At 40.5% G+C, this 26961-nt stretch overlaps 1 protein-coding gene across 4 annotated transcripts in view; it reads left to right on the top strand.

Moving 5' to 3' along the window:
• Positions 1 to 26961, top strand: part of klhl29 (kelch like family member 29) — a 182681-nt gene that overhangs the window by 124129 nt on the left and 31591 nt on the right. For all 4 annotated transcript variants that reach the window (XM_074684737.1, XM_074684735.1, XM_074684736.1 and 1 more), the window contains 4 exons: positions 2248 to 2444; positions 4907 to 5019; positions 6822 to 6968; positions 20946 to 21144. In XM_074684737.1, coding sequence (XP_074540838.1) covers positions 2248 to 2444; positions 4907 to 5019; positions 6822 to 6968; positions 20946 to 21144 — 656 coding nt within the window. The remainder of the gene's footprint in view (positions 1 to 2247; positions 2445 to 4906; positions 5020 to 6821; positions 6969 to 20945; positions 21145 to 26961) is intronic.

The raw sequence follows: 26961 nt of genomic DNA, 5'->3' as shown, positions 1-26961 counted from the left end.
CTGTCCTCTCTGCGGGTGACACAAACTGGACTCATTCTCAGCGCATAGCCTTGACGCGCCCTCAGATGTGTATTTATACAAGACGTTTATAGCTCCGATGGTGCAGCTTTACATTAAAGTCATTTTCTGCCCGGGTGTATCGCTGCAGCGTGAGCACTTCCACAGAATAGATGATGTTGTAAGAACAACCTATAAATGTATTCCTTGTAAATGGTCTCCCTTTACTATATAGGGTGTGTGAGTGTCTGTGTGTGTGTGTGTGTGTGTGTGTGTGTGTGTGTGTGTGTGTGTGTGTGTGTGTGTGTGTGTGTGTGTGTGTGTGTGTGTGTGTGTGTGTGTGTGTGTGTGTGTGTGGGAATGTGTGTTCCCTCATCATTCTGGCAGCCCCTGCTGGTTTTAAGATTTCCTCTTGAATGATTGGAACATTTTTCACAAACAAATTTTTCTGCCTGTGTGCGCCCATCCCTCCCACCCTCACCCCCCTCTGCTCCCCTCTGTCTCTCCTGTATTCCTCGACTCCCTCATAAAGTAACACAGCATAAATATCCACCTCCTACGAGAAGCTCAGGAAAAAGTCATTTCCATCACATAGACATTTAAAAGACTCAGACTGCCGCTTATTAAAGTGGTTCTTTTTGCTCTAATCGAGCATGTTGATGAGCATGCTCTCCTTTACCTTTCACATTCTTCCACACACATGCACACACTCCCTCTTTTCTCCTCTTTGTGACTACACCTTATTCACACTCCCCTTCCATTGTTGCTGTCTTACCTCCAGCCTCCAAACCTCACGGCAGGGCTTTGTGTTTTAAACAGCAATAACACCTTGTTGCTTTTTGCTTTGCAGGAGGAAATAAGAGTGACTGTCTTGGTTTTTCCAGCCAAAGTCCATCCAGAGACACATGTTTCTGTCTCTTATTTAATTTTTGGATGTCCTTCTCCCCTTCTCACCTCCTGACTGCTCTTTAAGATGACACTAATATCTCGGTTCACATACTACAGGCTGCTGATGAGTATTGCAGTGGGGACAAAGGTTCTGTTTAGGTGTGGTGGATTGTTGTTGGGGTGGGGATTATCTCTAATTTAAAAGACCAAGGTAAAGTCATGGTACAACACAACTTCTCCCTCAGAAGGATGGCTGCTGGCTCCCTGTGGAAGGACCGTCTCACCCTGCTCCCCTTTATTTTCTCTCCCCTTCACCCTCCCCCAAGTCCTCTCTCTGATCTTCACTCTAACCATTTCATCCACCCGTCACATCACGTTTGTTTTGCTGTCTGTGTCCCACTAAATGCTGACTGTTTATCATGACTCCTAACTAACAAACTGCCTCCTACAGAGAAGGAAAAGACACACACTGCATACACACACACCTAATATATTTGTGTTACAATGACTGACAAATGCAAACTGCATCCATCCATCTCAATGAAGGCCACTTTTTTTTATTGATGTAAAAAGCTGCAGTGAGAGTCATGGTTGTGTGGGCACATGCTCTGCAGAGTTTTGATTCCACTTATTTTGTCCTTGAGTGGATTATTGTTTCACATGGGACATTAAACATGGCTGGTGAAGTGATATTTAACTCTCACTCATGAAGTAGTCTCTGCCATTTGATCCTGGTGGAGCCACAACACAGCCCACTTCTGAAAGCAGACCCCTCAGTCGCCCTCCACATCTCAGGCTTTTGGCATTATGGCGCTATCGAGTTATGTTTAACTGATCTGACATCCATCACGCACACACGTAACAGCTGTGTAGACCCATAAAAAGCGAGGGCTCTCCAGTACAACACTCTTTAAACAGCGTCCTTTACATCCTGTCATATATCAGTGTTTGAGCTGTGCTGTCTCTTTCTCTCTGTTTCTGTCTGATGACTCATATGTACTCTGCCATGTATGCATGTCCACATCTGAAACTATGCATACATGAAAAAACACGTGAAAGGCATCAACCAAAGCAATAATATTTGTTTTTGTAATCTTTGTTCAGGGATTATGTTTTGTTTTTGAATCAGAAGCAGTTTCATAGAAAAGTAGAAACCATCAAAGTTCTGTTTTTGTCTATTGCCACTTCTTCTGTGATGATTCTTTTATTTTTCTTCACACCTTCATACTAGACCAGGTGTCTTTTAGGTCTTGGTGTGTCTGTGTCCCTTTCCTTCCTTTTTGTTTTGATACTTTTTCTTTCCTTGTTTTTCCTCTCACAGCATCCCTAACACTCCTTTCTTTACCGTGATTGGTTGATCAGGTCATCGAGAGATACGAGGAGCGGGGAGATGCTGGAGCTGAAAATGAGCAACATCAGCGCTGACGTGCTGGAGCAGCTGCTGGAGTTTGTCTACACCGGATCGCTGGTCATCGACTCGGCCAACGCTAAGACGCTGCTGGAGGCCGCCAACAAGTTCCAGTTCAACACCTTCTGTAAAGTCTGCGTCTCCTTTTTGGGTAGGTACCACCCAGAGCACAGGAGGAGTCTGTTATGGTTTATGCCTGTGCGAGCTTGCAGACTTATTTCATCTTTAAAGGTGACCTTTCCAGCTGCCTTGTTTTTCTCTGACGTTGTCGCTGCTCATCACAACATACAGTATGTACAACCTCACCAAACAGGGCTAAAAATAATTTCCTCTCCGTCTTTCCACATCACACTTCTTTCTGTAACGTTTCCAAAGTGAGCAGCCGTGTGAGAATCCTGCCTGCCGACATTCTCAGTCAGAAATGGTGCTCGTGATCTTGTCCCTGTGGGCGGGGCCAAACGCAGGGGGCAGATTTATAGAAAGGTCATGAACAATTGTCACTTAAATGTCAAAACTTCTGGCCCACACAATGACGGGGGAAAAAAAAGCCAGATGAATTCTTAGACAAGGTGTGAAAAGTGGAGCAAAGGCTGTTTACGATGGGCTCAAAGGGTCACATACAAAGCAAACAGCGTGAGCCAGGTTTTTTTTTTTTTTTTTTTCAAGGGAGGCAGCCAAAAAGCTGCAAATGTCAGATTTTGCATTATTTTATAATTGTATTGTGTCTCTTCAGAGGAATGCATGTTGGTCAAAAGGTCAGCAACAGGACATCAGCAGAAAGGACGTAAAAGAAAACCTGCGGCTCATATTATCGACTTGTTTTTCTCGATTTGGGAAAAAGACACGGCCATTTATGGGCTTCATTGTTGGTGAAATGTCAATCCATTTCTTCTCAACAAGATTCATGACATTTGAGTGGGGGAAAATAAGGTGTGTGTGTGTTTGTGTTAGCAAACAAAATGGTGAAGAGAAAAACTTACCGCATGTCTGGTTATTATTTGTCTGTAAAAAAAAAAAAAAAAAATTGCAACACAACACAACATACAAAGACATTAGTCACACAAGATGAAGTATTGACAAATGGTAATATCTGAGACTTTTCAGACACAGTTTGGACATAATATATTGAAATACAAAACATGGCTGTAAAGTATTCAAGAAAATGATGAAATGAGTTCAACACAGTGTTCCCAGTGCTAGTAATCCTTCATCTGTTAAAAAGGCGTGATCTGGGAAAATTTCAAGACACTTTTGTGTTGCTCTGAGTCCGGCCACTGCCACTCAGCTTGTTCTTCGCTTTGGTTAAGGTTTGATTTAGAGGTTAGAGATGTATCAAATACGCTGGATAAACGCTGCATGTGAGATGTATGAAAGGACTATAACATGTCATGGAAATGTTTTAAGACATCAGAATGTAATTCTGTTTTTACGTTTCACTTCTACACTTTCTGCTGGTGCTCCTGTCACAGCAAGCAGCACACTTCTCTGCCCACCCAGAAAACTCAAACGTGTGTGTTTTTGTATTAGGAGGGGATGGGAAAAGAAGTTGCTTGCATTTGCATTTGCAGTTGCTTGTCAGTTTCGGGTTTTATGTATGTTAATGTAAATTTAAAAAATCTAACTGGAGGGTCTGATTAAATCAATATACTGGTGTCATTTTATGCACCAAAGGTTGAATTTAAAATTAACATGGTGGTTTAGAGGAGAAATCAGTCTTGAATTGGGATAAAGCTTAGAAATATCAAGATGTTGGTTTTAGACCATATTGTGCAGCCCTAGTTTGGTTGTAATTGTACAATTGTGAAGTGACCTGTATTTGAATGGAACTTTATTTGTCATTGCAACAAGTACAACAAAATTGCAAAAAGCCCTTCAGTCAGTGCAAAACAGTGTAAAGTGCAAAATAGCTGCCATGTCTAGGTGCATTGATGACCTAAAGGTAATTGTTATATAGTAATTATATGACGACAAATGAGGTAGTGATTTCAGCCTTTGTTCAGGACCCTTACTGCTGAACCAGTTTGTCCTTATAGTTATAGACCTGTACCGCCTGCCTGACAGTAACAGATTAAACATGTGGTGTCCGGGGTAAGAGGGGTCCTGGGTTATTTTTCCTGCCTTTCGGAGGTGGCGGGAATGGTGCGGTTCTTCCAGTGCAGGCACAGCCCCTTCAGTGCTGTGATCCTTCCAGTGATGACTGTCTGTAGAGCCGTGCTCGACTCTCTGGATTTTTTCATGTATTGTGTATATGTTTTTTGAGTCGACTTTAGGATCTGATGGGAATTTTTCTAAGTGGCCCTGCTAATCCAAATTTATGCTCTCTGACATTCAGCGCCACCTGCCAAAGCTAAGAGCGATCGATTTCCCTTTTGTGTGTTCTTGGTGCTGTTTTGAGTTATTATTCTGTTATTCTTTAATCTCAGGCAGATACACACTGTGTGGTAACAATGTGAGTCTGCACTGCCTGCGGCTGATTTTCCTCTGTGTTAGCTTTTTATACATCTGTGAACTTTTTATGGCCTGTGTTAAAGTTTTGCTTGATTTCTGTCCTAATAAATCTGCTCTTGTCTTTTTCCCTCTCATCTTGTCTCTGACCTGGTTTACTGACTACAGAGAAACAGTTGACTGCTGCTAACTGTCTGGGAGTCCTGGCGATGGCTGAAGCCATGAGCTGCACCGAGCTCCATAACATGGCCAAAGCTTTTGCACTGCAGAACTTCCCTGAGGTGGGTACAGATTTGTCATTCCAGATATTAATTTTAAAATCTTGAGTTTTAGCTTTTACAGAGGGAGAAAAAGCAAATGATCCTGGTTTTACACGGCAATGTATACCACACAGCTAGCTTAGCTTTGTGCAGTGAAAGAAGAAAAAACAGCATGATGATTGACTTCTCTTAAGTATAATGTTACCAGTATAAGTGTTAGGGTTAGATGTATTTTTCTTTTTATGTATTTTGTGTCCAATTTATCTGTGTCTCCATTATGAGATAAAAAAAGAAATTCTTAAAATATAGATATTGAGACAAAAATCACCATTCTGTTAACATATTCAATAAATGCTGTTTTGTAATTATTAACCTTCCAAATCTCCATAGGTAGCTTTTTTTTTTCTAATCTATTTACAGGTCAAGACTTAAAGAAGCTAAGCAAAGATAATTGATTCCTGCTGTAGCCCTCCACTTAAAGAGTTAAATGGAAAAAAGTTACAAAATCCCCCAAAATTGAAACTCTTCTTTGAATCATTTTGTCTTATCTTTTTTTAAAAAATCAACTGAAAAGATCTCAAATTACTACAGATTATAAAAAAACAAAATGATCTCTGTGAGTTGATTTTGCTGTGGTTTAAGACCACAGCCATTTTTCAATGCCATGTGTTGATGGTATATCCATGTCTTGCTGTATCTTTAAAGGATGTATGAAAATGAAAATTCTTCGCTGAAATCAGAAACCAAAAATGAGGAAACCAGTGACTGAAAACCAAAACACCAAAAGAAATTTTAATCCCAGTTATTTGTAGTCTACTATTGCATTCATGGCTATGATGGTGTACTAACCTCACTAAAATAAAAGCATTGCATTTGCATAAACTAATATTAATGTTTCAAAGAACAATGCAGTCTTCACAGAGATGGCATTTGTCTTGACCTCTGTCCACGATACGCAGTGTGGTTGTCTCTGTGTTTGCGCGCATTTGTTTGTGTGTACTTGAACGCATCGTGGCCGAACTCTGCTGTGCACCACCCAGAGAGCAGAGGAGAGTTACAAACGCGCGATCATGTACAGAAATGACACCCCATCATGTAAATAAGATAGATAACATAAGGCTATTTATTCTGTAGAATAAAAGAACAAGGCATTGACCTGATGTACTGGAGAGGCAACTTGAAAATACTTTTGCTTTGATCTGGCACTAACTAGAAATTAGAGTAGATTTAATTTGGGGGGTAGGGTCTTAGTAACTACTATTATTTGGGGCACTTTCTCGCAGGATCTCACTTATCTTATCAGACAGTGAGGGTGCATGCCCTTCATTTGGTATCTGAAGAAAAGAGTCTTTTTTTCAGCGCTCTGCTCTCCTTCTCTGCGCTGTACGCTTCTCCAAGCAGGTTCTCAGCATCTATTGCCGCCTGGATCATTTCTTGTGTGCACAATACATGCTTTGCAAATCGTTACTCGTAGGTCTTTGTCAGATATATTGAAATACGTCCACATCTCCCAAATGTTGGCCCTTATCCAGACAAGAGTGTGCTGACCATAGTTTTTGCTTGCATCCACAGCATAATGTTTCGGCTGTGTTGATTCGGTGATAAAATGCACTTTCGGGTCATTTCCGGCCAAAAGTTTTTGTTAGCCAAATTTTTAATGCATCCCTAGTATCCTTTAAATAAATTTACCTGTTGGCCTTTCCCTCAAGAAGCAGTATGAAGTTAGCAAACAAAATAAAGGAATAATCTCCATTACTTCAGTTTGTGAAGCCTTCAGTTTTATTGTGTCACAATGGGAGTTTCACTGCTTTGTCTTTTTTCAGGTGGCCGGTCAGGAGGAGATTCTGAGTGTGTCCAAAGAGGATCTGGTATCCTACCTGTCCAACAACAGTCTCAACACCAAGGCGGAGGAGCTGGTCTATGAGACGGTCATAAAATGGATCAAACGAGACCCAGACTCCAGAGTACAGGTAACAGAGAAGAGCTGATGACTGTGTTGGTGAATGTGTGTGTAAGACACCTCTGACAGCCTGTGTCCTCTGATAGCACAGATGGTACTGTAGATACTGTATGTCTGCAGAGCTGTATTAATGTGCTTGTTTTGTTGACTCGTTCTGTCAGCTCTGAGAGGTACAAAGCAGAAAAGAGGACATGTGACCCTCGTTCTCACTGGGTTTTGTTTAACAACTGTGCCTCAGACGCAGTGGAACACAGCAGTTGTTTATAATCCCAGGAGTGCTTTGTCCTCAAAGTGTGCTCTATATTTAGTTGCTCTCTGTTTGTTTGTTACGTACTGTTCTGAAATGAAAAAAAAAAGACAACATAAACAGAAACATTCTCTGACTTGTTTTCTGTATGACTGTAACAGCTGTTAGATTTTTTAGAGGCTGTAGATCAGATTCAAAGGTTTCTTCCTGGAGCTCGTGATGCAGTCAGATACAGCATGTCAGGTTAACACAGATCGATAGGCCTTGAGGTCAGAGCTTTGGCCTACATCCATGAAAAGGGAAATAGACTATGCTGTTAGATATCCATCCAGCAGATAAAAAAAACTAGATCATTTGGTTTATATTTTATGGACAGAAAACCATGAATTTTAATCTGCTGATCTTGAGGCTGTACGAGGGATAAAGTGAGATAATTCAGAATAATTACAGCAGTCTATCAGAGGAGGAGTCATCCAGTCACATTGGTAAATTGTCCAAATTATGTTGTTTTGGGTGCAACTGAGAGGATGTATGACTCTGTGGATCTGCAAATTTAAAGCATGCTTCTGAAGGCATCTTTAGGAGAAAGGCATCACTGTATCTGCATCAACAACCTCCAGCCATGCAGCTCAGTCTGGCTCCTGCAATCTCACACTCTAATGGAGAGGTGCAGAGGTGACTTACTCAGATGAAGAAGAGGGGAAAAAGAGAGGCGGTGCATTTGCCATGGTTGTCTTAACACTCCAGTACCTGAGACAACACTACCAGGTCACCCTGTCTGAAAAAACAAGAGGGGACAAGGAAGCAGGAGAGGTTGAGCAAGAAAAAGAAGCAGATGGGATGCGACCAAAGGGAAGGAGCAGTGATTGAGAAAAGACATGATGAAATATTAAAAGAGCTGCTGTGTTTCAATTTAATATCCAGTGAACGGTTTGATGAAAATGTGAAAAAAAACCTGCAGAGGACAGAAGAGGAGAGCAGAGAGTTACTCTGGCTCCCACCCTGCTTTAAGTGGAGGTCATCTGACCCTGTAGCTTCAGTTTGCTCACATAGTCCAGCAGCAGCTAATCATCTCCACCCTCCATCCCTTCTTCCCATGTGGAGTCAGAGAGCAGCAGGAAATCAGTCCACCAGGTCCTGTGACACTTGAATGACATGTCAAGGAGGAATGTCACTGCCCTGCAGGAAAAGTTGGGAGGGGCTTTAAGCCTGGGACTGTGTTTGTGTCTTTGAATTTATCTTTGTGTTTCTTGAGGCTTGTGACTGTGTGTGTATGTGAGGGAGAGATGTGAGTTGCTAGCTGCAGGCCATAGAGTGGAAAAGTGGTATATTGAAGCCGCTGTGTAAATAAGCAATTTTCTCTCTCTGCTGTGCTATCAGTATCATCCATGGCACCAGGAAACCGTCTAGGCATTGCTCCGAGACAGAGGGAGAGCATTTGAGTGTGAATAATAGAGTTAGAGTTTGCTGTGAGACACAGAAGCTCAGGTTGAAAGAAAAGAGTTATTTCATTTTCTTTGATTTAAGATAACTGTATATGTGTTGCCATGCAAGTGTCTGCTTTTGTCTCCCAGTAGAATTCAAAGATTGTCAAGGCTGTAGGGATGTAAAGAAGAAGAGAAACATTTGAAAGAATTCATATTTGGGCAGAGCAATTCATTTCTTCTTGTTTGAAGTCTATTTATGAAAGAATCCCAGTAATGTATTTTTGAACAGAAGTGAAATGCAGAAGTCTAGACTGTATAATGCACAGGCTGGAATTTTCTTCTTTTCTTTATAAGAATTATAAATTCAAAAGATCTTTGTCCAAATTCAGTTTTCATACCAATGAAACCTTTAGTCAGGCAAGAAGATGTTTAGATTTGTAAAGGGGGATGCGTACCGAATAAGGTGCTTTTATAGGTACTGACCAAAGTCTGTCTGTAGAACCGAGTATGGATTGACGTAAGATCAAAAAGTACCATGTTTAGGTACCTAAACGCATCAGACCAGGCAATGTTTTCCAATCTTCTATTGTCAAATTTTGGGGAGCCTGTGTGAATTGTAGCCTCAGTTTCCTGTTCTTAGCTGACAGGAGTGGCGCCCTGTGTGGTGTTCTGCTGCTGTAGCCACAAGGTTAGATGTAGGGATGGGTACTAAATTAGGTACTTTTATAGGTACCGACTGAATTCTGTCAAAAGTACCAGGTACGAATTTACATAAAATCAAAAGATACCATGTTTAGGTACCTAAATGCATCCTTGCGATCGTGAGGGAGAGGAAGAGTAGGCAATTTTCCATCCTGGACATAAACACAGCATTGCAATTTTATATATTAAATAATACATTTGTTAAATTGAAAAAAAAATAATACTGTGAAAAAAAATTATACATTTTACCACATAAACACATAAAAGTACCGAAAATTGGTACGGGTGAATACTGGATTGCCAGTTACCGGGCATCAGTACCATATAGTTTCAAATGTGAAAGGTACCCATCCCTGGTTGGACGCGTTGTGCGTTCAAAGATGCTCGTCTGCAGACCTTGGTTGTAACGAGTGGTAATTTGAGTTACTGTTGCCTTTCTATCAGCTCCAACCAGTCTGGACATTCTCCTCTGACCTTTGGCATCAACAAGGTGTTGATGCCGCTTACTGGATATTTTCTCTTTTTGGGACCACTCTCTGTAAACCCTAGGATGGTTGTAAGTAGGGATGTCCCGATCACCTTTTTTTTTTGCTCCCGATCCGATTTTTTTATTTTCAGTACCTGCTGATCCCGATGTTTCCCGATCCGATGTTTCAGCAATGTATTAGGAAAAAAGAAAAGAAAAAAAAATCCTACAAGTTGTCCTTTGAGTTTTTTTCATTTTATTTAAATGAAGGTATCATTCTAGCCAACATGGATATAGCTTTTTTTCTCCACTTAGTGCAACATTGGATCAACAAAATAAGAATAAAGCTTCTCAGTGGTGCACCACAAGATAACCTTGTATGTGTGTGACAATAAGGTTGCAGTTTCTTGTTTGCAATATCGTTGTACTTGTTATAATGACAAATAAATTTATATTCTAGAATGAATGATGATGTCCTATTATACACATTTTAATTAAAAACAAGAACTAAGGCCCCAGGCTCTTTCCGATTCTGTCTCCTCAATCTCCGGTCGTTAAAAAATGCCCCATCCCGATCTGATCACGTGATCGTGATCGGATCGGGACATCCCTTGTTGTAAGTGAAAATCCCAGTAGATCAACAGTTTCTGAAATACTCAGACCAACAACCATGCCACGTTAAAAGTCACTGAGATCACCTCTCTCCCCCATTCTGATGCTGCAGCAGATTGTCTTGACCATGTCTACATGCCTAAATGCATTGAGTTGCTGCCATGTGATTGGCTAAGAAATTTGCATTAACGAGCAGTTGGACAGGTGTACCTAATAAAGTGGCTGGTCAGTGTATGTTGAAGAATTAATATGTAAAATAGAAAAACTTTGAGATTTTAAAAGTTAACAATTAACATTTATTACCACATAAACACACAAAAGTATCAAACATTGAGTCCCGCTACTGATTGCCAGGTTCCACATTGGTTTCAAATGTGACACGTACCCATCCCAATTTGTAATGTGGTGTTTTTGCCTGGAGCTCACATTACAAAGGAAAATGATGATAATGATGATTCCTGCACAAATTATGTTATTACTATGTAGCCAGAAAATTATCAAGTGACAGAAACGCTTTGAGGCAGTCTGAGGAAATAAACTGAGTTTTCCTCAAAGTTTCACAATTCATTTACCTTCAGCACTGCAAATGAACCTTTCACTGCGAGTGTCACTGTTAATTTAGCCGTTTTCCCTTTCAGCTCCAAGTTCAAAAAAGAGAACTTTTCATCATTTCGCACCCCTGTAAGAAAAGGTTAATTGTGTTCATTAGGGATGAGGAGCTTTATGTCAGAAAAACCATCCTTCAAGACGACACTTAAATTATGGTAGAGAGAGTTAAATGAACTTGTTGGCCATCGTCTGTGCCATCTGTGACAAATACGGGCACTTGGGGAGACAAAGTCAGGCAATAGACTGATGCAGCTGTAGTTTCTTTCTTCCTGTGCCTCCTCTTTACTTCTTCTTTTATCCAACTAATGAAACACTTTTTGGCTTTACACATAATGGAGATTGATGCAGCCATATGCGCTTTCTATCCTTCTTTCTCTTCTTTCTCTCCTGTTGTTTTTCTTTATCTTTAACTTACGCTGACATTCTCTTAAACGATGTACACAGAACACACAGGATTTTGTTCCTTACATCCCTGTTATGTGCTCATTCATTCATACATACAAGACTAGAAATTACTCTTATATTTCTCTGTTGTGACTCAGCGTATTAGAGAGTGAACAGTATCTGATGCAGGCCACTGAACTCTAGACCTCTATCCTCATCTGTGTCCCCCTGAGTGCCTGCAGTCCTGATGTGTGCAGCCACTTGAAAAGCAGTCACTGGACTGCAGTGGCTGCATATCCAGAGTGAGTCAGGGATGTCTCATATCGGCCGGACTACCCTGATAGACACGCAGGGTTTTCATGAGCTCCGTGATGCGTAGAGAACAAACAAATACTGTTATCTGCTTGAGGGAAGCACTTTCCTCACCCCTGAAGATTTTTTAAGGAATGAAAAAATGTAAAAAAGCCATTCATGAAAAAAATATTAATAAATATGTTTTGAATGAAAAGATGCGAAGGAGGCTTCCTCTTTTATCAAATGAAATCATGCTGAAATAGAGGAGAACACATTGCACCCGTCAGTCAGAGCTCAGGGCTGCAGTAATCATGTGGCGTCAGCTACATCTGTCTCCATCCCCCAGCTGATCCACACACAGAAACTCAGCAGAAGCATCTCTTGCAATCCAATAAGTTGTCACTCTAAAACACACGGCGAGTGTATTCATGATATGTGATGTGTGTTTTCACACATAAACCTACACACACACCTAAATGGACACTGAGCTGCGGTCAATTCAGCTGAGTGGGTTCGTTAGTGCTGTGAGGCTAAACATGGGCACGTGCTCCACTGAACAAACACTTGTGAGTCACTGAGTGTGTGATTTTTGTCCTCACACTGAGCTACCTTTAGTGTCAGATTGCTCATGTTTCATTTTAAGCAGATGCAGACTCCTATCTGCCCAAAGCAAACAGAATGATCATGTCATATTTGACACACAAACACACGGAGAAAGAAGCGTTAGTCCTCACTGACAGCAGTGAAATAGAAAATTCTCAGCAAACATTCATCATCGGTGTTAGTGGATGGTGGCTTCCCTGCTGCTTCTCTGCTGCCTCTGACAGATCTGAGAGGCTCCCTGTTAGACACATTATCCCTGCCTCTCACCAGGCTCAACTCATCCACATCCCCTGTGCACCTGTCCGTGTGTGAGTGTGTGTGCGTGTGTGTTTGTGTTGGAAAAAGAGGCTTTTGCGGATGGCTTGTGTAGCATTTACTTGCAGTCGAAATAGCATGTGCGCCTGGCACTGAGATAGTTGCCCTGGTTTGTTTGTGATAGTGTGTTCAAACAGAGATGATGGGAGATATGAAATGTTATGATGCCATCTTGGATGAATATAACAATACAGTTGGATAAGCATATTGGTGAATAATAAACTATTTTTGTCTTCAGAAAATAGAAGTTGGTGCATGTGGGTGGACTGGCTGAAAGAAGTGTCTCCATATGTCCCCAGTCTCCTAGAGATATTTTTTTATTATTGTCAGCTGCTAGAAACCCCCAAATCCTCATTTAATAAAATGTAACTCAGAGCTGAAGCTTTTTCTTCCAATGCACAGACGGTTTGCTATCTTTCAGTGGGCTGAGTAGCTTTTATGAGTCTGTCTGTGCCTAAAAGCATCAAATGATAGCACATATGAAGAGGTGAGAAAATGAAAATGACACCATTGGTCTGCTGGGACACATTCCCTGTAGATGCCTTATCAGAGAGTGATCACTCCAGAGGGTTGTTGGGGATCGGTTGGATGCACGCCTCCTGCTCTTACTGCTGAGTGCAGGAAAGGCACTTATCAGTGGGAGAATTGTCAAGACTCATTCACCTTGTTGGTGTCACATGCATGTGCACAAATCTTTGCCTGAGTGCACAGTTTTAACATCATGCAGCGGAGTACACAGTCGTGCTCACTTTGCTTTCAAGGAGGACGGTTGGAGCTTGCCTGTCGTATTTTTCTTAACAGGGGACGAGGTTTGTTACTGCTCAGTTAATAAAATGTGAGCTTTGAACCCAATTTTAGTGGATACAAAAAAAACACAATGACATATTTGATTTCTGCTCTGGAAATTGAGCCTCATTTCATCCACAAGACACACATCAGCAAGTAGTGACATGCAGCAGCATAACGAGAGATTTCATCTCAAAATCCATTTCATCCAGGGGAATGAAATGACCAGAACATACTTAGGTCCAAAAAACTTAAACCCCACGTGATTGAAAAAGAGATTTTGTAACAAATTTAAATACTAACAGTAAATGTTACATCGAGGCCTGTTTATACTATCTTTATGTACGAAAATGCATCCGTCCTTTTCAAATGATGCTACCTTCACTGCATACCTGACCACACCCGTCCTTTATGCTGGTATAGATGTTAATCAATACATCCATTAGGGGGGGCAGCCCAGAGTCAAAAGTCTATGACAACAAACTCAAAAACAAAAATGGCGACTGTGGAGGAGGTATTGCTAATGTACCTGTCATGGTTTGGGTTTTTGGTTTGTGTATTTCTGGGTTTTCTTGTGTTTTAGTCTTCTTGTGTTTCTTTGTAATACTGTTCTTGTCCTGTGTTTCTGTGTCACCTGTGTTAATCTTAGTTATTCTTGTTGAGTGTTCTATGTTTCCGGTTTTTGTCCTTAGTTTGTGTCTCTTGTGGTTTTGATTTGGTTCTTGTCATGTGTTTGTCTTTTTGTGGTTATTTTTAGTGTTTCTGTGTCTTTAATGTACTTAGTCTCTGTCTTAAGTCCCCCTGTGTTTGGTTTGGTTCTCCTTGTGTTTGCCTCTTTGTTGATTACTCCTCATGTGTTTCACCTATGTCTTGTTTCACACCTGTGTTGATCACTACCCTGTGTATAAAGTCCCTGTGTTTCCTTTGTTCTCTGTTGGTTCATTGTCGCTGTTGCTGCATGTCGTGCCTCGTGTCCCGTGCATCTTGGTTTCATCCAGTAGGTTTTCTAGTGTTTTTTGGTTTGTTTCTTTCCTTAAAGTTTTTGGTCTGGACTTTGGGTTTTTTGAGTTTGGTTTAATAACATTTTTTAGTTCATCTGCATCTGGGTCCTCCTCCTTTTTTGTTCCCCCTGAGTTTCATGATAGTACCTGTCACAAAAAGAGACAAAACAGAGGCAGGGCTGTATGAGATATTAGTTGGTGAGACGGTTAAATACAACTGCGAAAGTTCCACCATTGTTATTTAGTCTTTGTGTCTCACTAACGCTACACATCCTGTAGCAAGAGCAACACTGCCCCCATGGTTTCCGGTGGTACTAATCTGTTTTGTCTGTGTCCATAAGCTATATGTAAACATGCAGAAATATGGATGAAATTAACATAGAGCACTGACAGAAGGCTTTGCCCATATCTGGATCCGTATTTAACTTTGACCATAAATGGACCTTTACATGGAAAAAAAACACAAACAGGAACCTCATTGTTGGAAAAGAGGTGAGTTGTATGACATACATCTAAGTGTCACTCCTACTCTGCTTTCCCACACTGCCTTGCAGGGTACCTCTAACTGGGTACTCAGTATCTTCCCACGCTGCTATCCTGACAGAGCTACTTTTTCCACGCTGCCTTACAGGGTACCTTTAACCGTGCACTAAGTCATGTTCCCACACTGTTATCCTGACAGGGTACATTTTCGCACTGCCTTACAGGGTACCTTTTACTGTTCACCTCAGTTAGTTTCCCATACTGCGATCCTGACAGGGTACCTCACAGATAGTTTGTCACTCTCAAATGATGTCTTTGTTCTAAATTCCTCAAATACTTAAACTACTTCTTATTGGAAATGTGATGCTATCTATCTGACCAAAATACACTAAAATTATTAATCTGACTCCAATCTCATCTCACCTCTTTCCGCGCAGTTCGTTGATGGGGAAGGATCAGGAGACGTCCTGGTTCTCAGTTGAACACAAATTTATTAACAATATGTCAAGAATATGCATTTACAGAGATCTCTGGTGCAGCCTCATTTCCCTGTTCCCTACACGTTGCAGAGACAGTTCATGAGACTGACCCTGACTCTCTCTCTCAGCACCAATATATAGTCACTAACAGAGTTTCTCTAAGGAATGTAGGTTGAGTCATCTTCTTATTGGCTCTCCAGGTGTTGTTCCCCTCTGATTGGCTGCTGGCCGTCTTCTGGCTCTGTCTGTGACTGGCATTCATCAAGTGGGTGATCAGCCCCCCTTCACTTATCTGTGGAGAAACTGTTAGACACACAAATCTCGCTTCCTTCCTTCCTTTAATTGTTTACCTTCCGCACTTTGACTGAAACACCTCAACTCTAATAAAGTAATTGCTGACTTGCGTTATTAGTGTTACACAGTTACTTCTTTTTATTATTGGGTATAAACATTAACTTCACTTGTGGTCACTCTCTACTCTGGGTGCTCCATAAAATCCCAGGAGTCCCCAGCCCCCCTCAAGTGTCCTGCAATTCATACCGACAACAATGAGCACATGTGTACAACCAAGTTAGTAAAAGCACATCTGTATAGTATCGTTAATAAAAACATGTCTACATGGGCTATAAATTCTTTCATCATCCACAACAAGCCTTGTGAGAGTAATTTTAAGCATGCACCAGGAATCCTCTTATTTGTGCAGTCTGACATTTTTGGTTTAAATATCAGCAGCATTTGTTCAACTTTCCCTCATTCCCATCCTGATACAGGATACCCAAGTGTAGGAGGCAGAGTGAGAAGCGACATTGGAGCTGCAGAGAAATACAAAAAGTAAAAAGAAAAAAAACACGTGGGAGACCAGCAGACTTAGCTAGACTGAGAGATTTAAAGTCTTTTTAAATTTCTTTAAAAAATGGAGGGACAGAGGGAGAGCTGGAGGAGGAGAGCTACATCAGAGTAGAGGAAATAAGCCGGGCGTTATCCCGGCACACTCACACACACACACCCACTCACACACAGAGACACAGCCCTGGGGAAGATCCCACTCAGTTTACAGTACACATAAATCCATGCTTGTTTACTTAATCGGAGGTTAACCTCGGTAACTATACTGCTTTAATCTCCTCAACAGGATTTATGGTCAAATCAACTGTAAGGCTGAAAGCAGCACAAAGATTAACAGCAACTGACCTAAAATATTGTACACGACTTGATTGTAATTCACTACAATCATTCTGCTGCCCTGACTTCTGAAGCACCTCCATCTGTCTCTCTCTGTATTCACATGTACAAATCTCCTGTGGGTATGTGGGTGTGTTTTTGGTGAATATTTCAGTGGGAACACTCTTTACCTTCTTGCAGGGACCAGATGCTGTCTATTTAAGGTAGTTTTACTGACATTTTAAAGATGGTTGGCAAATGAAAAGAGGCTACAGCAGATGTGGGCTGGCATGAAGCGAAGATTTGCAGATGGTACAGTTAGATGTGTATGTGGCTGAGTATTGATCTGGGTGTGGTTTGCAGTGCAGGCAAGACATTACTGTAGTCAGAACATGTGTGCATAGAGCTCAACTGGGCTCAATCTGTCCATCATGCCCTGGATTCTCAAGCTGCTGTCTCTAAATTCCCCTGCTCTCTTTGAAAAGCCGTATTTTTCACAGTGATAGAGCGCCTACATGACCACTTTTCCATTCTGAAATATTCCCATTTCAGGTCATCGATCTTTGAACCAGCACACACTGTACCTCCAACACATCCTTTTGCAGTTGCTTGCAGAGTCTCAGCCCACATTTGGACTGTAAAAGGTCTATATAAAAATTACTGGAGGGCATGCGTGCACAGAATACAAAGAGGAGATATTTCTTGCCTTCTGTTCTCAATATGAGAAAGATTTCAACATGCACTACCACATTTTCACCTCATTTATTCTCACTGTGCCACTGATGGCAACACCTGGTTGAATCTGGCCCACATACAGATTCAGTGAAGCTCACAGAGTCAGAACAGTCAGCTGTGGACTTAATCCAGGTGACCTGCAGGTGCTCACGTATGATCTTAAGACACTTTGGCCAGTTGTTCAAATAGTTTAATCTGGATCAAAATGATCCAGATTTGGCAATCCCATTTTTTTTGCTGTCAGTCCTAGTTTTATGCCTGTTTTTCAAAGCAATATGACATTGGATCACCCTGATCCAGATACACAGTTTTTAAGATTACCATGTCCAGATTACCAGTGCTCTAAATGGGACAACATATCACAATGTGGGCTACCAGCTCTGTAAAGAACAACAGGTAGAAGAGCCAACATGTGGTCACTTTGAGGGTTTCTTATTTTGAGACAAAAAAAAAAAAAAACACAAAAAAACATCCACTCCCATTCGTAATTTATTTTATGACACCTTATCTGAGTCACAACAAATAAAAAACAGACATCAAGAAATGCATTGTAGATATTTTGAAATCATCTAAAATTAAAACAAGGTTAAATCCAATAGTCCAATATTTAACAAAATAAAGATTGTCCAGGGAAAAACTAAATTAAACCTGTTTGGGGGATTACTTCACTGGGACAAGATCATTTTTACTTTATTTTAGCTTTTCTGTACTGAAAGACTCAACTGGTAGCCTGTGTCTGTTTATCGACTGTATCAGTGTAACGGTTAAACAAGTCAAGTGCAAAATATAAATAAAAGTATGTGCACTACATGATACAAATGTTAAATTACTTGATTAATTTCAAAGTTATACTACATTTTCCTCCTGAAATCCACCATGAAATCCTACCTCCTGTTGGGGTCAGGATAATCCCTTTTTATTTAACCAGAGTGATCCAAATCCTACTGAAAAGTTTTCAACAATACAAACTGAAAGTTTGATCCAGATTAAAACTGTGATTGGATAATTAGGTCTAATCCTATTTCAAAATCAATCTTTCCCTTTTGAACAATCCATTCTCAAAATTTAATCCAGTCCGATAACCAGAATCCAGTTGGATTACCTTTGATGAACTAGCCCAAGAGGATCGTGTTCAGCCCTCCTCAAGTTGCACTTTAAGAATGTATCACCAAATAGGATTGTGTGTTTAATGCTGCAGTGTCATGACACCACAGTCGGACTGAAAAAAAGCAGCTTGAGATAGAAAATCAAAGACCAATAGGCCAGAGATTCAGGCCACTTTTATTTATATGTGTCTCATGAACGTAAGTTTAAAGGGGCACTTTGAACAGAGGAAGTTCCTCCTGTGTCAGGCTCTTCCATGAAAAATACATCTGTATCAGGGTGCCTGGGGTAACCTCAAATTTTTTATATGCTAAACTGTAATTAAGCAGTCCTGTCTGCAGGTTGGAGACTGACATGAGCTCTCACATATAGAAAATATTGTTTTATTTCCTAGACTGTAGTGTGATTCTATGTCAATTTTTTGTTTTCACTTGAGTTAAATGTGTTTCTATGTGTCTCTTCCTCTCCATTCACTCCTCTCTGGACTTTATTCTCAGAGTTTCATCCCCTGGAAGTCTACCTTAATAGTGTTTTCTCTGAGTAAAAACCTTTTGGCAGGGAAAAACTAGAAACTGGGTTGCCAAGGCAACCACAGGTCCTGTAACTGTCACAGTGTGTGTGTATTTGTGTATATTTCTGTATAAGCACATGAAAATGGGACACACACCTAAATTTGTTGCAGTGGATAATTGTGCTGCAATTATGTGAACATACTCACCCCAGGAGAACCCTTTAAAGGAGTAGTTCATATTTTTTTTGAAGGGTGTGTGTGTGAGGTTTTTTTTGTCAGTAAGTGTTAAAGCTACAGGGGTTGTCAATCAGTAGCTCAAACCAGAGGAACCAGCAGAAGTCAGGTTTGCAGCCACTGCAGATGGAGCCAACTCTACTCTGTTTTTTAGCAAGCTTTAACAAACTCCAAACAAAGCAGCTATCTGTAAGTGTGTGCTCTATTTGGCTACTCTGTGACTAACATTTCTTTCATAAAGCTGCTTGTTTTGTACTATCCTTGAACACAGGCCATGTGTTTTTCTTCCTGCTGTGTGCTGGTCAACTGTTTGCTTCTGTGGGTGTTAAAAGAGCCAGAGATAAGCTAAAACTTGAAAAAGTTAGAATCTGACGGCAACAAAATCATGCTGTTTACTGTGTACACAAGGGACTCCTTTATGAGCACAAGTTTACAGAGGAAGAAAAGACTCAGTGGATTGAGGGGGGAAAAAACTGACTTAACTGTGTAGCAGAAATATCACAGATTACCTGCAAGCCCATGCTCATAAACAGAGAAAGCATCTGCGTCGGTCTGCATCACTCCCTCCCTGCTGTATGGGAAAGCACTGTTTTTTCTGGCTTTCTTCAATATTCACAACTTAGTTCAGAAATCCAGAAAAGCCCAAAAGAAGTTTGTCCTCAAAGTGTCTGGCCGTCATTGTTTTTACCATACCAAAATTTTATCATTATGTTGCAGAGGGGGAAGTTATGTTGAATTGAGGATAATTTTGCCATTTGATACCATCTCATATTGGGATGCAGAAACATCAAAATTTTAATTACGTAAGTTACTTTTGTGTCAGACTTGATCAGTACTCTGCAAACTGAAAACATGTCGTGTTGGTGAGTCATGCCAAAACATATGAGTTTTCTGACAAATGATCGAATATTGTGTCTGTAACACTAAGAAATTTTGGGGCTATCAGAATTTGTCGAAATTAGCTTTTGATCCTTTGGCTGCGCACACAGGCCGAGCTGATCAGCATCTCCCGTGGCAGACACACTCACTAAGAACATGTACCATAAACAACTCTACTTCCAGAAACTCAATTATCCCTCATAAGAAAAACTAAACCTTTAACTGTGTTAAATCTTAACATTATCTAAACCTTTTTTCTCCAATCCTTAAACCTTTAGCCAGTGATTAAGCAGAACTGTGTTTTAATTTAGCAGCAGAAACACATTAGCTGTCAAGGGAAAGATTTAATTCATGAGGAGGAAAAATTAAAGGAAGGAGGTGGAAACGGTAAGATGCACCCCTGCTGCTCTGTTCTCAGTGTTCAAAGCGTAACTGAATGCACAAATATAACCGAGACGGTGACTACATCTGCACAAAATGTCTTTTGGTGCATTGTTCAGTGTTTAATTGCCTCTGATGAACAAATTAATCCTGAGCTACAGAGAATCAGCTTTTTTTAGGTTTGCATGGAAATCTACAAGAGTGAAAATTCCTCCATTGTTGGGATGAAATTTGTTCTGTTCTCTGCATCATTTGCATTCATGATGGTGTCCTGAAACAGAAAACATTGTGAGAAGAGTTACTAAGTTTTGAGGGTCTGATGGTTTCTTCACTGTTACAGCTCAGGCATTTATCAAATGAGGATTTCCCTTCTTATGCTCTGATACAGACAGTTGTTTTGAAGAAAAAGTAATTCTCTTGGAGTTAGAAGTAAATTCATCTGTTATATACTAGATTGTAATCTGAATTGTATTGTTGGAGAAAGGAGAACTATAGTGACTTTGAGTAAATCAGACTATTAGTTACCAAAGACAGTTCTTTGCTAACGCCTCTGTCTTTCTCTCTGTTGTCTTAGGGTTTGTCAGAGCTGCTGGCGGTGGTGCGACTTCCCTTCATCCACCCGTCCTACCTGCTCAACGTGGTGGACAATGAGGAGCTGATCAAATCATCAGAGGCGTGTCGAGATCTGGTCAACGAGGCCAAACGCTATCACATGCTGCCCCACGCACGGCAGGAGATGCAGACGCCCAGGACTCGACCGAGGCTATCTGCTGGTACACACAAACACACGCGCGCACACAGAAGCAGATATGCACATGCAGACATGCACAAATACACAAATACACAGACACACTGGGATAAACCAGTGTGCATCATCTATGACCTGAGTGACCTTGGAACACGATGGAGTTGAGCGATCTTCCACCCACCTAGGTAAATTACATTGCCAGGATCTGTGCACTCACCCACCCACACACACACACACACACACACACACACACACACACACACACACACACACACACACACAATTTCTTATCCATATTTCACTGGGCTTTACTGACATGGAGGTCAGGTCTGCACTGAATCATATTGATTTTCGCCTATAACTGTAGAGCAATGATTTAGGGCTTCATAATATTCTCAACACAACTGCTGAAAATACTTACAAGTACAAGCCTCGCACAGGTCATATTTCTAAATGTTGGTGCTATTTTTTTCCACAATCAAAGAAATGACTGCTGAAGAAGAGCCTGATCTCTGTTACCATGAAATAATCAAAGTGTTCAACATAATTTCATCCTGGAGTTTGGTATCTGAAATCAGACTGTTGAAAACCAGCACAGAAACACCTCCTTACACCAGCTGGTCACAATCAGGTTTGTCCTTGCTCTGAGTCACCAGCCAACCATTTAAAGTCAGGCCAATGAAGCCTGTGTTTGTTTATGCAGTAAAAAACACAGAATCCCTCATTACGGTTAAAAGGAACCTGCAAATTGCCTTTTGCTATTAATTTTTTTTCCCTCAGGTCGTGTAGGACTCCAGTCTCTCCCCCTGTAAAGAGCTGACTAATTATGGTGTCAACATGGTGTTATGAGCCTCGCAACAGCTCACCATTCAGCACAAGTTATTTTCTGCTTGGTAGGATAAAGATAATTGCCTAACAAATGACACTTTATGGCGAGATTACTTTACCAGCATAGTCTGTTGTCCAGCCAGTTTAAATGTCAATAAAAAGACATCAGAGTGATTTTATTGAGTACATATTTTTACATCTAAAAGTAGTTGTGTTGCTTGTACGTGAGGATGTAATAATCCTAACGTTGTTCCAAAAGACAAATTTTTAAAAATAACTAGAAAAGCACTCAGAGAGCGCAGACCTCTGCCAAGCATATTTTGATTTTCACGCAACACTTAAGTCCTACTTTAATGTTATACTCCCTTTCAGCAGACTGTCTGCTACAATTTGCTGTTAGTTGAAGGTTTGAACGATTATTTGTTACCTGACAGTGTTGAAAATTAGGATGACCCAGTACATATTTCATATTCTGGATCTTAGTATCCAGAATATTGCCAAGATCTAGATCGTATTTTTACATCTGTCAGAAATTATGGTGACCTTGTCTTGTATTGTTTTGCAAAGCAATCTGACCGCGGAGTTATATACACATACAAAAAAATCAAGGATCCAGATCCGGTGATCCAGATCACCTCCAAAATTTAATCACTTCTTCCTCATCCCATTTTGAACATTTCCTAGAAATTTAATCAAGATCTGATTGTAACTTTTTGAGTTATGTTGTTCACAGACAAACAAACAGACAAACTTTTCCCAAAACATAACCTCCTTGATGGAGGTAACAATATGTGTTACATGTGACTTGGGAGGCCAGTGGTTACCCCCATTGTCTCACAGTGAGAAGGGTTCTGGTTTTGAATCCCTGTCTCTGCAGGTGCCTTTCTGCATCGAGTTTACATGTTCTCACCATGCATCGGTTCTTGATTGGTCCTGCCTCTTGCCCAGTGACAGCTGGGATAGCCTCCATCCCCTGTGACCTTGAGACAGAATTAGCAGATTTAAGATAATGAATTGATGAATGGGTTTGCCTCCATGTATTTTTTTTTAGGTATAACTCATCCTCTCCATAATATCCCTTAGATTCTGTATGGAGTTAGGATCAGACAAGATTGTGGGTCAATCAAGCACAGTAATATAATTTTAAGCAAACAGAGTGGTAGTTTTGGCGCTGTGTTCAGGTCAACCCCCGAGGATGACACTTCACCCCATACCATCACTAGCTGCAGAAACCACACTGGACCTCAACAATCTGGATTCTGGGCCTTTTTCACTCTCCCTTCATAATCTGGGACAGTGATTCTCAAGTTCATTTTTTTTTCCATCTGATAAAAGGATGTTGCATCACTGAGCAGCAGTCCAGTTCTTTTACTCTTTACCCCCCAAAGTAAAAAACCTCTGCAGTTTTGTCTGACTCAGCAGTGGCTTAATATCTGGAATGCTACAGCTGTTCTTCCTTTCTTGATGACTTTTTCTGGTGGACTTAGCTCTATCTTTATTAATCTCCAAGTTTTTGAATCAACTGTTGTTGACGATCCTTGTAAGTCTGTGGTTATCTCTGTTGCTTGTTCACCTTTTCCACCATACATTCACTTCTATTCAACTTTCCATCAACATGTTTCAGGTCAGTCTGCAAACAGACTCTTCAGCAACGACCCTCTGTGGATAAGCAAAACCAAACTGATCATAGTTGTGTGTATGGGACTGCACCAAAATGTATGGTATTCATCCTGTCTCAATACTAATTTACTGAAACTCAAAACTGAAGGTTTCAACGGTTTTGGATTTACATTTTCCCATTTTTGCATTTTATGGTATGTTGGACATAATTACCAAATTTAATGCATGTGATGAGTTTAGAGCAAGTCTAACTTTCGGATTTTTCAGTAACTGTTAGAGAAAATGCAACTTTGATGCCTACTCTTTTTGTGTATGCACTTGTGTTTGTGGTCAGTATCAGCTTTGTTACACTTGTGCCTTTTTGTGTTCAGGAATTTGTCTAAGCAGATTCTGCCAGTGCTCATTTTCAGGGTTTGTGTTTGTCATCCTTCAGCCTCATTATGCAGACTTCAGTGTGTATTGATTCCCTGCAGCTTGTGGCTCTTTACAATAGAATTACATAAATGCTCAAACGCGGGGATGAATATGTTTATACTGCATTATACAGATGACCTGGGGGTTTGCAGAATATGCAAACTCCCCCCACCAAACTTTGAACTACCCCACGGCTAAATATGTTGTTGTGCCTCAATAGCTGTGTAGAGTATTTTATAACTGTGCTGAGCCCTGATGATGCTCTGTACAGGAGCAAAATGTGGACATATAACAATGAATTTTTTTTTATTGTTTCCAACTGCATCAAAATAGGCCAATTTTTTATTTATTTATTTATTTATTTATTTATTTATTTATTTATTTATTTATTTATTTTTAGGTCTGAGCATTTTCTGTCCTGACAGTTGTTGTGCCATCTGCAGGCATTGCACAGGGTCAGTTCTGCACAGCAGGAAGCATTGTCAGTGGAATTAGAGTGTAGACATTTGGTCTTGCAAGTGTGCACAAAGAAAAAGAATGACTGATGAAAGATGAAGAGCTTGTTTGAGATTTATTATACACAACTGACAAAAAAATAGGTTGATATGGGAAAGCAAGAGTGGTCTGCATGGGGTCAGAGAGAATAGAAAGAGCAGGGTAATTTAGGAGTCACAGGGTTCAGAAGTGAAATTTAAAAGGCAGACATGTTTTTTCTTTGAGCATGTGATTTATTATGTAAGCAGTCAGTGAGTGTGACTGCAAATTTTCAAATGCGTCCATGCAGATGAGGCACCACCTGAGCTCAGGTGATAAGTCGGTCAAGCAGAAAAAGAAGAAAACCTGCTGCTTGCGATGCATCCGTCTGGAAACTTGTGAAATGTGTTTATATGTAAGTGTGGAATAGTGTGTGTGCATTTATGTGCATGGCTCTGTGTGTGTTCAGACACTTGTGAGCATCTCGCCCAGAACTTAAGAGTGCTATCGACCTCATAGCCTACAATTAAAAATACTCTTTGATACAGAGTTTTAATGATCACTTTTTCATATTGAGACCAAAATCTGTTCATTTGACGACAGCTGTGCTTAAAATCAAGGTGATCTCTTAATATTCAAGAGCATCAGAAATGTTAGATTTGTGACGAAAACAATAACTACTAATATGACTGAACATTTTTTAATTTCTCATACTGTGGAGTGTAATTTTTGGCAAGGTCTTTTTTTTTAACTAAGTCTGTATTTAAAATTTGGCATAGTAGTAAAAGGCAGGTTAGCTGGGGTTTGGAAGCTAATGCCTCTCCATAACAGCCTCTAATCTTCCTCATTTGGACTGAGAAGTGTCATTATTAATGTACTAACTCAGAGCCTGTGTGTTCTGTGTGTGTGCTGTTTACTGTTTGTGTATCCATGAGCTGCTAATTGTTAAAGTAGATTGTGGATGTGAATCTGATTAGCTGTCGTGAGACTTTGTGGGGATCAGGGAGATTAAAAAGCTGCTGGTGTCGAGAGTTTACAAACAAACAAACAAACTCATAAGATGCACTTAAATTTACCACTGAGCAGTTTTTGGCTTTTTAAGAGCAAAAACTTTAAGGAGACATACTGTGTCACACTGTGTGTGTGTTCTCATTTCCTCTCTCCACATGTGACGCTGTGCTCGGCTCAGAGGAGGGAGGAGAGCACCAGAGCAAACTGTTAACTCAACCCAGCCAAGTGGAATAGCACTCAGACAAATGGGCAGTAATGATGAGGAGATACAGGGGTCCAACTCGGCTCACTGTTTTCTTAGCACACTCTCTCTCTCTCACACACATACACACACACAAACACACACACACACAAACAGCTGACGGAGTAAAGCAGATAAGGGTTTAAGTATGCAGCAGGTTCACTCCAGAGTTTCTGCTCCAGCTTTTTATCTGCGATCCCTCCTTGTTACCAGATTACTCAGTTTGGAGAACAAGATGTCTTTCAGCAGGGTTTAAGCGGCTCTACATTATGTTTGGATGTAAATGTTAAAAGTTATCAATGTTTCCACAGAACTACAACAGATGGCAGACCCAATAACACACAGTGTGGGTTTCCAAAGAGGATTGATTCATTTTGATCAGTGGAGATAAAGCTTGGCTAAAATCCACAGTTTGGAGAAAACACCAGACTTTTTAGTGAGGTACAAAATCTTTAGGTGTGACATTCATAATATATACTTGTTAACTTCTTTACCAGACAGGAGCACTTTTGGGGCCGGATCACAGAGATGAAAGCCGATCAAGATGATAAAAAGCTTTTAAATGATCATCTGATGGTTTCACATTAAACTGTCACTTTCTGTCTCAGGCTCTGGCCAGTTTACAGTAAGTCTTCCTGATCATTCTGATTCTTTTTCACCAACTCTGATGCTGCCTTTAAAAACAGTTGTTCTTGTAATCTTTCTGACTGGCTGCAAATCCTTAATGCTGACCACAAAGCTAGGTGATGGTGACAGTTTGACAAATAAATGTAAACTTGACACATTTTTTTGTTTTGGCCATGATTTTGTCCTCCAAAGCCAATGGGACACACATTCACCCCTTTAAGCTCTTAGCCCTGGTATAGCAGGATGTAGAGGAGTGTAGAAGATATATGTGAGTCACTCTGTGTGGCATAACTCTGCAGCAGGTTTGATTTTCTTTGCAGCTTTACAATCAGATAATTATTGTATGAGTATTTCCTGATGATATTCCTGACATTTATTAAAGGTCCCATGGGGGGGTTCTGCTCCGGTGGACCAATCAGATCAGACTTGCTCGTCAAAAAAGGTAATCGCTGACGTCGGCAAATCCCCAAAATCAAAACAGCTCGTTTTAGGTCAGGATTTTACATTCACAAGTGCTATTAAGTACAGGTTGTGTCATTGAATACCACATTTTGTGGGCTGGAAGGAAAACCAAAGACCCACAAAGTTCACTAAAAGACTTAATAAAGTGATTTTTACATAATATGG

This window comes from Halichoeres trimaculatus, unplaced genomic scaffold (assembly GCF_033239565.1).
Source record: "Halichoeres trimaculatus isolate MK-OKI-2021-1 unplaced genomic scaffold, fHalTri1.1 fHalTri1_scaffold_13, whole genome shotgun sequence".
Taxonomy (NCBI): Eukaryota; Metazoa; Chordata; class Actinopteri; order Labriformes; family Labridae; genus Halichoeres; species Halichoeres trimaculatus.
Note: the sequence above shows the minus strand (reverse complement) of the source record. Positions and strands in the feature narration are given on the sequence as shown.